At 51.2% G+C, this 12,622-nt stretch overlaps 1 protein-coding gene across 1 annotated transcript in view; it reads right to left on the minus strand.

Moving 5' to 3' along the window:
- Nucleotides 1-387: 387 nt before the first annotated feature.
- Nucleotides 388-12,622, minus strand: part of Kirrel3 (kirre like nephrin family adhesion molecule 3) — a 547,920-nt gene continuing 535,685 nt past the window's right edge. Inside the window, exons 13-17 of the mRNA XM_027945488.2 lie at nt 11,550-11,585; nt 8,117-8,224; nt 6,578-6,687; nt 1,515-1,601; nt 388-831 (exon numbers count right to left, since the gene is read on the minus strand). Coding sequence (XP_027801289.1) covers nt 388-831; nt 1,515-1,601; nt 6,578-6,687; nt 8,117-8,224; nt 11,550-11,585 — 785 coding nt within the window. The remainder of the gene's footprint in view (nt 832-1,514; nt 1,602-6,577; nt 6,688-8,116; nt 8,225-11,549; nt 11,586-12,622) is intronic.

The raw sequence follows: 12,622 nt of genomic DNA on the forward strand, positions 1-12,622 counted from the left end.
CTTATGGGCAGCAAGGGGGAAATCCCAGGGGACACCAGAGAGTGGACGGCAGTTTCATGAAAGCAAATTTATAGCTGCCACTAGTGCCTGTGGGAGGAGGTGGTAGAGGGGCCTCCAGGAAAGGGCTGGGGACAAAGGTGTCTAGCACCAAGCACATCAGCTGCATCCTCCATCCATTTCCCCACCTGCTGCCTCTGGCAGGCTGCTGCTGGGGACCCAGATTTGTGCTTGATCAGAGTTTCACAGGAAGATGTTGGCAGAGGTGCTCAAAGGCCATCCTGGAGGTGTCCAGTTCCGGGGTCCTCTGCAAAGTAGCCCTAGTCCCTGGAGAACCAGAACATGCCCTGCGCTCTTCCCTGGCCTGTCCCCGCCCACGGTGTGTGATCCTCAGACGTGAGTCTGCATCCGCCGCTGCAGGGGTCGACTGGGGTCGGAGTTCTGGGAAGAGGACTGGGAGTGGTGGGAAGAGGAGGCGGAGGCCTTGCTGGCCTTGTCAAACTGCACGTAGCCGTCCTGCTTGCCGCTGCTGCTGACGCTGCTGTCACACTGTGTGTCCAGGAAGGAACTGCTATCGCTGAGGGAGCCCCTCTGGAACTCCCGCTCACAAAGCTCGATGGAGGAGCTGCCCATTCCCAGCACGAACCTCTGCCCGTAGTCGTAGAGGCGGCTCTGGCCGCTCAGGGTGCTGTAGATGTTGGTGAAGGACATGCCCGTGGGCACACGCTGCTTGCCTGCGGGGCGCAGGTCCGGCTGGCAGCTGGACAGGGAGATGGTCGGGGTCGAGTGGTGCTCTTTGAAGGTGTTGACACTGTAGTAGCCATTAGTGGGGTCCTGAGTGGGTGAGAGTGAGAGGCGCATAGTTGGGGAAGCCTTTGCTGGACACGGTGGGGGGATCTAAAACCAGCCAGCCCTACCTTGCCCAGGGAGGGGTGAGGAGGAGGAAGGAAGCCACTGGGGAGGCCTGGAGGCAGGCAGAAGGACACCCAACCCGAGACCCAGGAAGGCAGTGAAGCTGGATGCCAGGAGAGGGCTGGCAGGTTCTTGAAGGGAAGGAGCTGAGGACCCCAGAACTGGACACCTCCTGAGTGGCCTCTGATTACCTCTGCCACCACCTTCCAGGGTTTATGTTAGGGCACTGCAAGATTATTTTATTTTCTTTTTATTTATTTATTTATTTTTTTTCTGTTTCAAGAAAACTTGAAAATGAGACTTTAATTGTTGTTTGTGTTTGTCTAGAACAGGGATAACGGATTTTAAAATCTAATTGTGAGGAGCAGGGGGAGAGGTGAATTTGAGGAGTCTTAACTCTCAGTCTCTTCCACGCTGGGGTGGAGAGAGCGGGTGCCTTCAGCAGGGAGTCCCCAGTTTAGGGATTGGCTACAGACCTGTCCCCAGGCTGGCTTCTGGCCCTTCCCTTCTCCTGGCTGTCATTCTTTGTAGGGACTGGGGCTGGGGCCATCAAAGCTGAAGAACAGATTCCATGGCTGCCTCTTAGAACCTGTGGTCATTCTCACCTTCAGGTTCTGAAACTCCTTTTCCTCTTCTTTGAGGACTTCCAGCTGCTTCAGTACCGAGTCTTGTTGGAATTCACCCCGTTCCATCTATAATCCAAGAAATGACATCTCAGTGCATAGGAGGTGGGCTCAACTCCACCTCCTCCAAGGAAAAGATGGGGAAATGAACTCAAAAGATTATCACATATGCTTCACCTCCTCTATGTCCCTCCCTGCGTGGACCACAGAAGGCAGGTGAAGGATTGGGGATGAGATCCTATGCCTCATTCCTACTCCTGGAATCCTCTTCCTTGAGGCAGAGAGGCAGGAAGGGTAGGGGAGGTGAAGCAGGGGGCAGGACCCTAAGTGTCGCTGTCTGCAGCTGGGCTAGGTCATCATCTCCTTCAGGGATTGTCCTTGGCTGATTCAATTTAATTCATTGAGCAATTTATTAGCCAGACACTGTGCTAAGGTCCAGGGATACACTGATGAAGACACGTTAATATATGGCCCTGCTCATCAGGGTGTTGGATCTGGAAATACATAATTACAGAACATCAAATACAGGGCATAGTTCCCTCTCTTTAGGGCAATTCGTCAACCAGTGCTAGGGCTGAATGAAGGCCTTAAGAAGGAACCACAGAGAATCATTACATGTGAGGTGTTGGCAACGTTGGTGTTATGGTTTTGATCTCAAGTGTCCCCCAAAGGCCACATGTTGAAGGCTGGTCCTCAGCCTGTGTTGCTGTTGGGAGGTGGTGGAACTTTAGGAGGTGAAACCTAGTGGAAAGAAGTAAGGCCACTGGGGGCATGCGCTTGAAGGGAGGTCAGGATCTTGGGCCCTCCTCTCTTCTTTTTTCCTTCCTTCCTTCCCTAGTTTTGGGGATTGAACCCATGGCCTCATGTATGCCAACCAAATACTGTATCAATGAGCGACATCTCCAGCCCTATTTTTCTTTGCTCTCTCTCTCTCTCTCTCTTAAATTTTAAGACAGGGTCTTTCTTTCTTTTAAAAATATTTTTTAGATGTTAATGAACCTGTATTTTATTCATTTACTTATATGTGGTGCTGGGAATGGAACCCAGTGCCTTACATATGTTAGCCAAGCACTCTACCACCGAGCGGCAACGCCAGCCCAAGACAGGGTCTTTCTACCTTGTCCAGCTGTCCTCGAACTTGCTATGATACTGCCTCAGCTTCCCAAGTAGCTGGGATTATAGGCATGTTCCACTGCACCTGGCCTCTCTCTTCATTCTGTTTCTGGTTGTCATGAGGTGAGCTGCTTTCCTATGCCATGTGTATCTGCCATGATATTCTTCTGCCTCACCACAAGTCCAAAGGCAACAGGTCCAAGCAACCATGGAGTAATACCTCTGAAACTGGAACTGTGGCCTAAAATAAACCTTTCCTCTCTTTAAGTCAATTTTCTCAGGTATTTTGTCATAGCAATAGAAAGCTGGCCACATCTGTTATTCATAGCAGTGATTTAGATGCACTGGAAAGTTGTCTTCCTTAACAGATATCAAACCACTTAAGATGGAGGACCACTTCTTGCTCTGTTCGGGTTCCATCCACATCTGGTCCAATTTCTTGCATATTGTGGTCATTGACCAGAAGACTTTTGGAATGGAATATATTAATTCTTGGATTCACCACCGCATAGCACAGTGCCAGATAAACGGTAGGGCTGTTCCAAATATCATGATTTATGTTGAATGACTGAATGAAGCAGCTTAGATCTCAATCACTGAGAATAGTCATTAGACATATGAAAAACAGAGCATACTTGCACACAGTGGGTGTTTGCAGTAATCTGAATAACCACAGTGATGCCTCACTTGTGACACAACTGATACCTCCCAAGTATCGCTTCTGCTAAGTCCATGGTCTAGGCCAGGTTCCCACATGATCTCTCAGCAGGAAGTTCCTTCTCTCTTGCAGGAACTTCCTCCTCTCCTTCTGAAATCCACAGAACCAGCCAATGTGCTGCCATCTTGTTACTGCCTCACTATTACTACTACTACTTTTTACCCTCCATTTTGCAATAAATGCTCCAGCTCTATCTGGATTAGAGTTGTTTCCCACCGCACTCAACTTCTAAACCTACCTCCCCTGGATGATGGGGCTGTTTCCAAGGTCAAGAGGTGAAAGGATGTGGAATTGTCTGAGACAGAATGTTCCAATGGAGGGAATTCAATGGCCCATTCAGGAAGGATAGATCCATGAAGCTTAACTACAGAGTCATTGGTTCCTACTCAAGTCTAGGCTGTGGTTTCCTTTCCTTGTAAATTAAACACTCTGTTAAGTGAGGTGCTAAGTTAGCCCCTGGGGGGAATAGACAAGTGTAGACTCAGAACATGACCTTTGTCCTTGAGGAGTTCAGGGATAATTGGTGGTGGGGTAAGGTGTAATTAGAACAATGCACTATGGAAGAGACACACACAGAGTGTTTGGGAAGAGTAGAGGGTGTGTAGCTCACCGTCAGTGGGGCAGGGGGCCAGCAAACACAGAATATCATGGAGTTGATGACATTTGAGCTGATTCTTGTAAGAGAATGTAAAATTCAAAGAAAAAAAAAAAGTCAACAGGATTGTGCATAGGCCTTCCAGGTATAAAAGACTCCAAGACCAGGAATCACAAGCTCTTTGGTGTGTCTGGAAAGCCAGATGTGGTTGGCCAGGAGATGGAGCTAGAAAGATTGGCAGCTGCCTTGCAGGAAGGGTCTGATGACATGCTGGGCAGCTGGACTTTATCCAGTAGACATGGAGCCAATGAGGGATTGAAGTAAGATAATCAGGAGATCAGATTTGCATTCTGGAAGAACCCTTTGATAGGGCTCTGGAGGATAGGTTGAGAAAAGTGGCAAATGCTAAAATCAATTAGGAGGCTTCTGCAGGGGAGTGAGGATGAGGCCTGAGATAAGGAAGTGACAGCTCAGGAGAGGCGGGACACACGTTTGAGACCATTTTTTGAGGTGGAATTGACAGTCCCTAAAAATCAATTGGATAGAGAAAGAGTAGCAGAGGGAAAAGTCGGTTCAATTCAATAAACATTTGTGAGCCCCTGCCAGGGATGAACAAGATAGTAGTTGCTCACCATCTAGTGGGTGATTTTAGAGCAACACAAGTAACTAACATTTACTGAGCATTCACTGTAAGCTGTCTGTATCCCCAGGTTCTGCACTGTGGATTCTACAAACTGAGGATCAAAAACACTTGGGAAGAAAGTTCTGTGTACAGACTGTTTTGTTGTCTTTATTCCCTAAACAACACTATGTAACAACTATTTGCATAGTATTTACATTGTATTGTATTAGGTATTTAACTCATATGGGAGGAGGCTGGTCCCGCCTGTAATCCCAGCAATTTGGGAGGCAAGAGGATCGAAAGTTCAAGTCCAGCCTCAGAAACTTAGTAAGACACTTAGTAACTTAGAAGTGTACCATTGGGGGTGTGCCTTAGTAAGACTATTTTTTTTTAAATTGAAAAAAAAAAATGCTGGCAACATAGCTCAGTAGTAGAGTGCCTCTGGGTTCAATCCCCACTATTGCAAAACAAACAAACATATAAACAGATAAATGAAAATAAAGTATATGGGAGGATTGGGCACATTATATGCAAACACTACACAATTTTATGTAAGAGACTTGAGCATCTTAAGATTTTGGTATCATTAGGGGGTCCTGGAACCAATCCCCATAGATACCAAGGAACAACTGTACTGATTCATGGGCTCTGAGCTCTTCAGGGCCTCACCATGGCCCTGTATCTTATGCCCATTTCATAGATGAGGACACTGAAGCTCTTTACCCCTTCCTCTGCTGTTGCTACTCCAGCACATTCCTACCATGACAATATGCACCTCAAGTTTCTAGCATGGTTGTTATAGTTTGGATCTGGAATCCTTCTTCCCGAATGGGCCTTTGAGTTTCCTCCGATTGAAATATTCTCTCTGTCTCAGACAATTCTATACCCTCAGCAAAGAGTGGGGTTCACTGGGTATCTTGGTAAGAGTAGCAGGGTATTTAGCAGAAGGGACTTGCTGAGGGCCCTGTGGCTAGCTTCCCCTTGGGGAGACCTTCATCCCCTCATGCCTTTCATCTCCTGACCTAGGTAACAACCCTCATTACTATGAGGTTCGTGTATCGAAGGCTTGCTCCTCAGTGCAACAATGTTCAGAGGTGGGGTTTTGGGTTCTAACCTCAACAGTGGATTAATCCAATGACAGATTCAGAATTTGATGGCATTACTGGGAGGTGGTAGAAACTGTAGAAGGTGGCACCTTGGAGGAAGTGTACCATTGGAGGTGTGCCTTTGAAGGGTCTATCTTACCCCTGACCACTTCCTTGCTCTCTCTCTGCTTCCTAGCTGCCCTGAAGTGAGCAGTTTTGCTCCAAATGCTGCTTTGCCATGTTCTTCTGCCATGATGCTCTGTCTCACCCCAGGCCCAGAAACATTGGAGCCATTAACCATGGACTGAAATAATGAGCCAAAATACATCTTTCCTCCTTCAAGTTGTTTTTCTCAGATATTTTGTCACAGTAATGAAAAGCTGACTAACACAGTTGTCTAGGCTTCTGCCTGGACAGTAAGGTGGATTCTGAGTCATGAAGAGGGATCAAGAAGAGGTATAGCAGGCTTTATATCACTGGAGAGGTTCTGAGTTTGCTTCTGGTGGGCAATCCAGTTCCCAAAGAGGAACCTATGCTTCTTACGGACAAGTTTTGGGGGAAGGAGAGAGGAGAGGAATGTACTGAGTATCTATTATATATATGTGTGTGGAATTATATATAGCAACGTACTATGGCAATTTAAGCCTATGGACTCTCCCTGCTGAGTGGTCAGGCTCTCTGCGGGCAGGGACTGTACCTTAGATGTCTTCAAGTCTCCCAGGTCACCAGGCGCAGTACAACAGGCCCACAAATAAATGTTTGTTGGTTGAGACTGTGTGCCTGGTCTGTTGTAGAGCATCTCGACTGATGCTCTGCTTCTCAGAAGTGTCAAGGACATTGAGAAGCCTCCAGTCCCAGGACCTTCTGGGGACATGGTCACAGGGTATGGTGGGGAATGGGCAGCATTCTTACCATCAGCTGCTTGATGGTGGAGTGCTCTTCCGCCTCCCGACCGGAGGCAGGCTCCTTGTGGACAATCTCCACTCGGATATCGTTTTTGGCTGACACAACACCTTTCAGGTCTGGACATAAAATAGGAAAGTGTAGGCGACAAATTCAGTTCTCACCCTCAGGGATCAAGGCCCGAGATGTCATGCTCCCCCACAATTGCCTGATGCCACCCTTCACCCCACCACCCTGCAGGATTTACCCTCCCTTCAACCCCTGAACTCAGCAGCTTCACCAGCCCCCACCCCCCACCCCCTGCCCATAGAACATCTGTGTGGATATGCTGTGGACTATGTGGGCCTCTCGGAGAGGCCAGCCACACACGGGCCGCCTGGCTCCCTGATGCATGCACCTCAGGCATTTTCCCTTGGCTGGAGAGGTGGTCCTCATCCATCATCCACCTTACTGATCCTTACTTCCTTCTAGAAGCTTCTCTGACCCACTCTACCAGGCTCTGTTCTCTCCATTCATAGAACCATGACTTAGTGTCAGAATGGACCTTAAGATCTCATAGCCAACCCCTCACCCAGAACAGAAACAAACACACAGGGGTCCAGCTTTTCCTGTTGAAGCTTCCATGATGGAAACTTTACTCTTTCTACAAGAGGTAGCCTGTTTCTAGCTGGAGAGCTTTCTGAGAAAATTCTTGCTAAAATATATTCTTCTATAATTTCTATTGGAAGGCAGTAAAAGAGGTCCTGAGAGGGCATAATTGTGGGTAATCATAGGAACTAGGGCTGCTTAGCTAGACTGGAGAAAATGTAAGGGGAACCCTGGATTCCTTCCAACATGTAAGGGCTGAGTGGTGGAAGGAGCAGACTTATAATATTGGTGATTCACTTTGTGCTTTCTGCTCATCGAAGTTTAGAGCCAAGTAGGGTCATAAAACTTCAGTTATCCAACCCCTTAATATCACAAATGAGGAAACTGAGGCCTGGAATAGGTGTGGTTTTCCCTGAACCACATGGAGGAAGAGGTGGAACTAGGGCCTGCACCTCTACTGCCTTCACTTCTGCCATTCTGTCTTCCCCTTGCACCTGTCTGTCAGTCACACAACTTCAGAGCTAAGCCCAGTGTGGAGATCTGGGTGCAGAGGATTCTTCAGAGCAATTCCTTGAATGTTTTTTTTCCCCCTGGGTAGGTGACTGGCTTTTCAGGTTAAACTTGCAGCCCTGGCAGAGCAAGCCACTTCTTCCCCCTGGATCTGTATACTCTCCGTGACGAGAGTGACATATTTGTCCAACCCAAATTGTTGGCTGCCTTCCTTGCTGGATGAAGGTCAGTCTAGTGCAGTTCAACCTCAGCTGCATGCCCACTGGGTGCAGACACCCCACAAGGCACTGCAAGTGAAATGACCACATCAGACCCATCCCTGCCCCAGGAGCTCACAGCACTGTTAGGGCCCCGGTTCATTGCACTCCTGCTTACTTGCTCTCCGGGGAAGTCTAAGCCTGGCCTTTTTCTCTGTCCCCCTCCCTGAGATCCCGGGTCTCCCTCCCGTACTTCTCTGGGAACGGGCACAGCAGAAGGCCACAATGGTTGCCATTAGGACGAGGAAGGCCACACCAGCTCCTACGGCCACCCCGATGATGACGGCCATCGGCACAGACTCTGTGGGAGAGAAGCAGGCACGGCTGATGAGGGACAGGGGGCAGGACACTGTCCCCCCAGGACCTCACCCAGTCCCCTTCCGTGCAGCCCCTGTCAAGCTGGGGCCAGACCACTGCCACATGGGCCCTTCTGGGTGATACCTTTGTGGGGCCTGGAAAGGCACAGGCAGAGTCCCCCCAGAGTCAGCTCTGGGTGGGACTGTGGAGATGGGGGTGGAGGACACAAAGTGGAGGGAGAGCGTGGAGGAACAGGAAGGAGGGACAAACGCTGGAGCAGACACAGAGAAGGGAGGGCGGGGGAGAGGAACACTGAAAATACAGGGTGAGGCTGGCTTGATTTATTGTTCTTTGGCATTAAACAAGGAATTTGTCATGTGGTGGCTGGTGAGTCAGAAGTCCTGGTTTTTCTTTGAAAAATGACTATGGTCACAGCCCTTGTTTGTTCAGTTTGTTCCTTCCTTCTCTTCCTTTCCCCAGGTACATGGAGGATACGTGCAGACACCCAGCTGTTAGTTTTGAGGTTGGAGGCAGCCTCCCCTCAGGGCCTGCGGGGCATCATGGGTTGGAGCCCCCAGGTGTCCATATCTCAGGAGCCAGGGGGACAGGATCAGAGTTCCCTATCCCACTTCTCTAAGGAGAAATGACCTTCTCCCTTGACCAGCCTGCTCCTCCAGCTCTCTGAGCACCTGGCACCTGTTGCAGTGTGAGAGCATTGGGAACCCCAGCTAGGCCAGCCCCCAGTCCCTGCCTGCAGTCTGTCCCCTGGCCCAGCTGTGGGGATGGGGGGGGGGTGAAGAGGGGTTGCACTACCAGACAGCCCTGGCCCTTCTATGACTGATATGTGGCCTGAACACACGATTTGGAACCCCCAAATGACCATCAGGAATAGAACTCGAGAGTGTTGGGGCCGGTGACCTTGGGGCTCACTGAATCCAAGGTTTCCATTTGCAGACAGAGGTACTGAGCCCCCCAAAAAGTCAAGTGATGTGGTCAAAGACACACAGCTGCAGTAGAGCCAAGGTAAATCCAGGTCTCCTCCTATTGCCCCCATCCCATCCAGCTCGGTCCACTGTGTCACATGGCATCCTCCAAATCTTAACATGTACTGTCCAGCCCAGACTGCTGGCTGCTGGAGTTCTGGATCCATTAGTTCTTCCAAGCTAACTCTACTTCTCTTGTCTGCAAAAGGGGGGTAATAATAGTGCTGGCCTCAGAAGGTTATTGAGGGGCTGAGATGAAGGACTGTGTAGGAAGGCCTTGGAGCAGGGCCCGGCACCCAGCCCTAATGCCAGTGTTTGTTCAGGAAGGGGTGACTATAGCAGATCACAACCTTAAGGAGAAGCACGCTCCTCTGAAAGACTGAGCCTCATCGCCCCCCTCCCCACCTTCATCAGTGTGGATGGACTTTGTGACAGTGTGGTGTTTGCTCTGGACCGTGGTCCACCTACCATGGTGCTGGGGATGGACCCCAGGGCACACGCATGCTCGGTTAATACTCTACCACCCTCATCCCTGGGTGTTTTCTTGATAGGATGAGATGAACAAATCCTCACACCTGGGTCCCTAAGGCACTGCTGGAAGGGTGTGGGAGGTGGTGGGGACACCAACCCGCAGGAGCTGGTGCCTCTTGGTTGGCAGCTTGTGATTAAGCTGGTCCATTCCTTTGCCACCCTTGACCTGCACAGTAACCCATGTGTTATCTACCTATGGGTGGCCGAGACCACTGCAGAAGTGACAGAGGACGTGACCAGCAGGAAGTGGGGACAGCAAAAACTCAGGTTGGAAAGGGAAGTATCTGGGTTGCTCTTAACAGTCAGGAACGAGGAAAGGGACATGACCTCAGGGAGTTTGCTTTGACAAACAAATGCTGCTGTCTCTTGGTTTAATTCCATTAGGAAAGGAAAACTGCTTTGACAACTCATTGGTTCTCTGCTTTTGAAATTTATAAATTGGGGTTTGATTTGTTTGTCCTCTGATTCCTAGTAAACTTTCTTGGAAAAACTCAGGGCTTGTCTCAGCTGAACTCAGAGCCAGGTCATGACTTGTCCTCACATCCCCGGACTTGGATTCTCATCTGTAAATCCACAGAGCTGGGGCAGCAGTATCTAGGGTCCTTTCTGACTAGTGGCATTCTTGAATCCGTGTTTCCTGGAGTAGTTAGCAGCTGCTCCAGGGTGAGGGAGCTGCCATCTTGGTTGGAGAACTGTTTCCAAGCAGGTGGGCAAGGGTGGAGGAGGAGGGGGCCTGGGTGGGGGAGGGCTCTGGGTGGCATCCCTTCCTCTTCCTGGTGTTTCTTCCTTGCCTGGCCTCTGGAGGTCTGGCCTAGGCAGCCTGGGCAGGCAGGTCCTCTCTCTCCTCAAGGAGTTGGGAGGGGAAGCTGCCCTCCCTCAGCCTCGACTCCATCCAAGGAGGGAGACTGGGCATGAGGAGTCTCAGACACCATGGGAAGAAAGTGTCAGAAAACTCCAGATGAGTGCGAACAGACAGACACGGAATGGAGACAGGATGGAGCTACCAGAGGTGAGGGAGTCCAGATAGTAGAGCAGGGGCCAGCTCTGTGTGTGCTGCATGGGTTGGCTGTGAGCTGGCCGTGCCCTGCATTGTGCCCAGAGAGGAGAGGTATGTGGGCCCACCTGGAGGGGTAACATGGGCCAGGGGCCAGTATGGGCAGAAAACTGAGACAGAAGACCCCCTGAGTCCTTGGTGAGAACTTATTTCGCCCTGTGGAGTCTGATTTACCCTGTCCTGGTTGTGTGTGTATGTATGTGTGTACACAAGTGTCTAGACAGAGCAACTAGGTCTAAGGAGTCTGATGACCACTCTGCTGCAGATGCAGGGGGTGTGGGGGCTGGGTGTGTGCCTTGCCCAGCAGCCTCGGCCTGGTGGTGAGATGACACTTCACGGGGGAGGAGGAGGAATGCCAGCAAGCAGGGTTAAGCAAGCTGCAGCAGGGGTTGGGAGGCAGGCTTCCTGGGAGGCAATGGGGGAGAAGTCGGGGAAGCTTGGAAATACAGGGGGTCAGGGGCTGGGGCTTGTGAAGAGAAGGGAAGGAAGGAATGGAAGGGACAGGAGCGGAGCCAGTGTCCTGGGGAGGAAGGAGCCCTGGGGCCATGGCAGCAGACAGGAGACAGGTCTCTGGGGTCCCTAGACCCCAGTTGGCTGGGAGGCCCTCTCCCGCTGTTCTGACTGCACTAAGCCCTCCATGTAGGGAGGGCAGGGATGTTAGTGGCCTGCAAAGGCCTCCCTACCCCATGTCAGTCCCCTCCCCCACTAGCCAAGAAGTCCCTCCCCCATCCCAGGGAAGTTCTCAACATCTCCTTCCGTACCTGCTTCCAGCCCGGCTCCCGACTTCATTTCCGAACCTGTTTGGAAATAAAGCAAGCGTCCATAGCCAGGGCCTGGCTGGCCAGGGTGGGGTGGGCGGGGATTGGCCACCTGGAGGGGGCTGGGGCAAGGGGGGCTCCCTCCTCCATCACATCCCTGGACTGCCCCAGAGATCCAGGCTCGCCCGACTGAACTTGGAGTTCATTCAGACTGACTTGGACACTCCAGAGGGGGGTGGAGAGAGAAAAGTCAAGCCTGGGAGGGGGTGTGAGGGTGGGTGAAAACACCAAGGGGAGGGCACGGGGGTGGGGCACCGAGGGGAAGACAAGGAGGGTAGGCAACAGGGGGCCAGGAGGGTTAGGATGACAGGTGGATGATATTATGCAAATTGTGTGCAAAGCGTTATGCAAAGCAGCTCCTATTAAGGTAGAGGTGGTGGGAGACACTCTGAGATTTGACCCTTAGGTGCGATCGCCATGTGATCCCTAGAGGCCTCAGGGGCTCAGCTGGGACCACCTGCTTGGCCCTGAATCTTTTTTGGGGAGGCCCAACCTGGCTGAACACCATCCCTGGAACTCCCTGGCTGAGCTCTGACTGGCCCAGGGGCAAGTTCCAAGCCCATTTCAGGAGCAGCAGTGCTGCTGGCTGCATGTGGAGCTTCTCTGCAACCAGCCCGCAGTGGCCCTCTGAGGTTCTCCACCTGGTAATTGGTGCCCAGGAACTTTGAGCAGAGACTGGAGTTCTTAGCACCTGTCTGACAAGGAGCTGGGACAGTCTATGCCTGGGGTCACAGTGGGGGACTCTTTTTCCTCCCTTCATGCCAACCTGGCTGTTCTGCACCCTTTTGCCCAGTCTTCCTTTTATAGCTCTGTGGTCCACGTCTCTACCCCTGGAACTGCTGATGGTCTGGGTCCTGCCTCCCCACACCAGGGATCTGGACCCTCAGGCACCACCCCCTAGTTTTAGCTTGGCACCCCCTGCAGGACTTCTACCCTATCATAAGGGCACTTTGGCATCAGGCCAGCGCCTACAAGGAAGGGCAGAGGGTGTAGAGGTCAGGGCCTTTGGAAGCTTC

This window comes from Marmota flaviventris, chromosome 9, assembly GCF_047511675.1.
Source record: "Marmota flaviventris isolate mMarFla1 chromosome 9, mMarFla1.hap1, whole genome shotgun sequence".
NCBI classification, from domain to species: domain Eukaryota; kingdom Metazoa; phylum Chordata; class Mammalia; order Rodentia; family Sciuridae; genus Marmota; species Marmota flaviventris.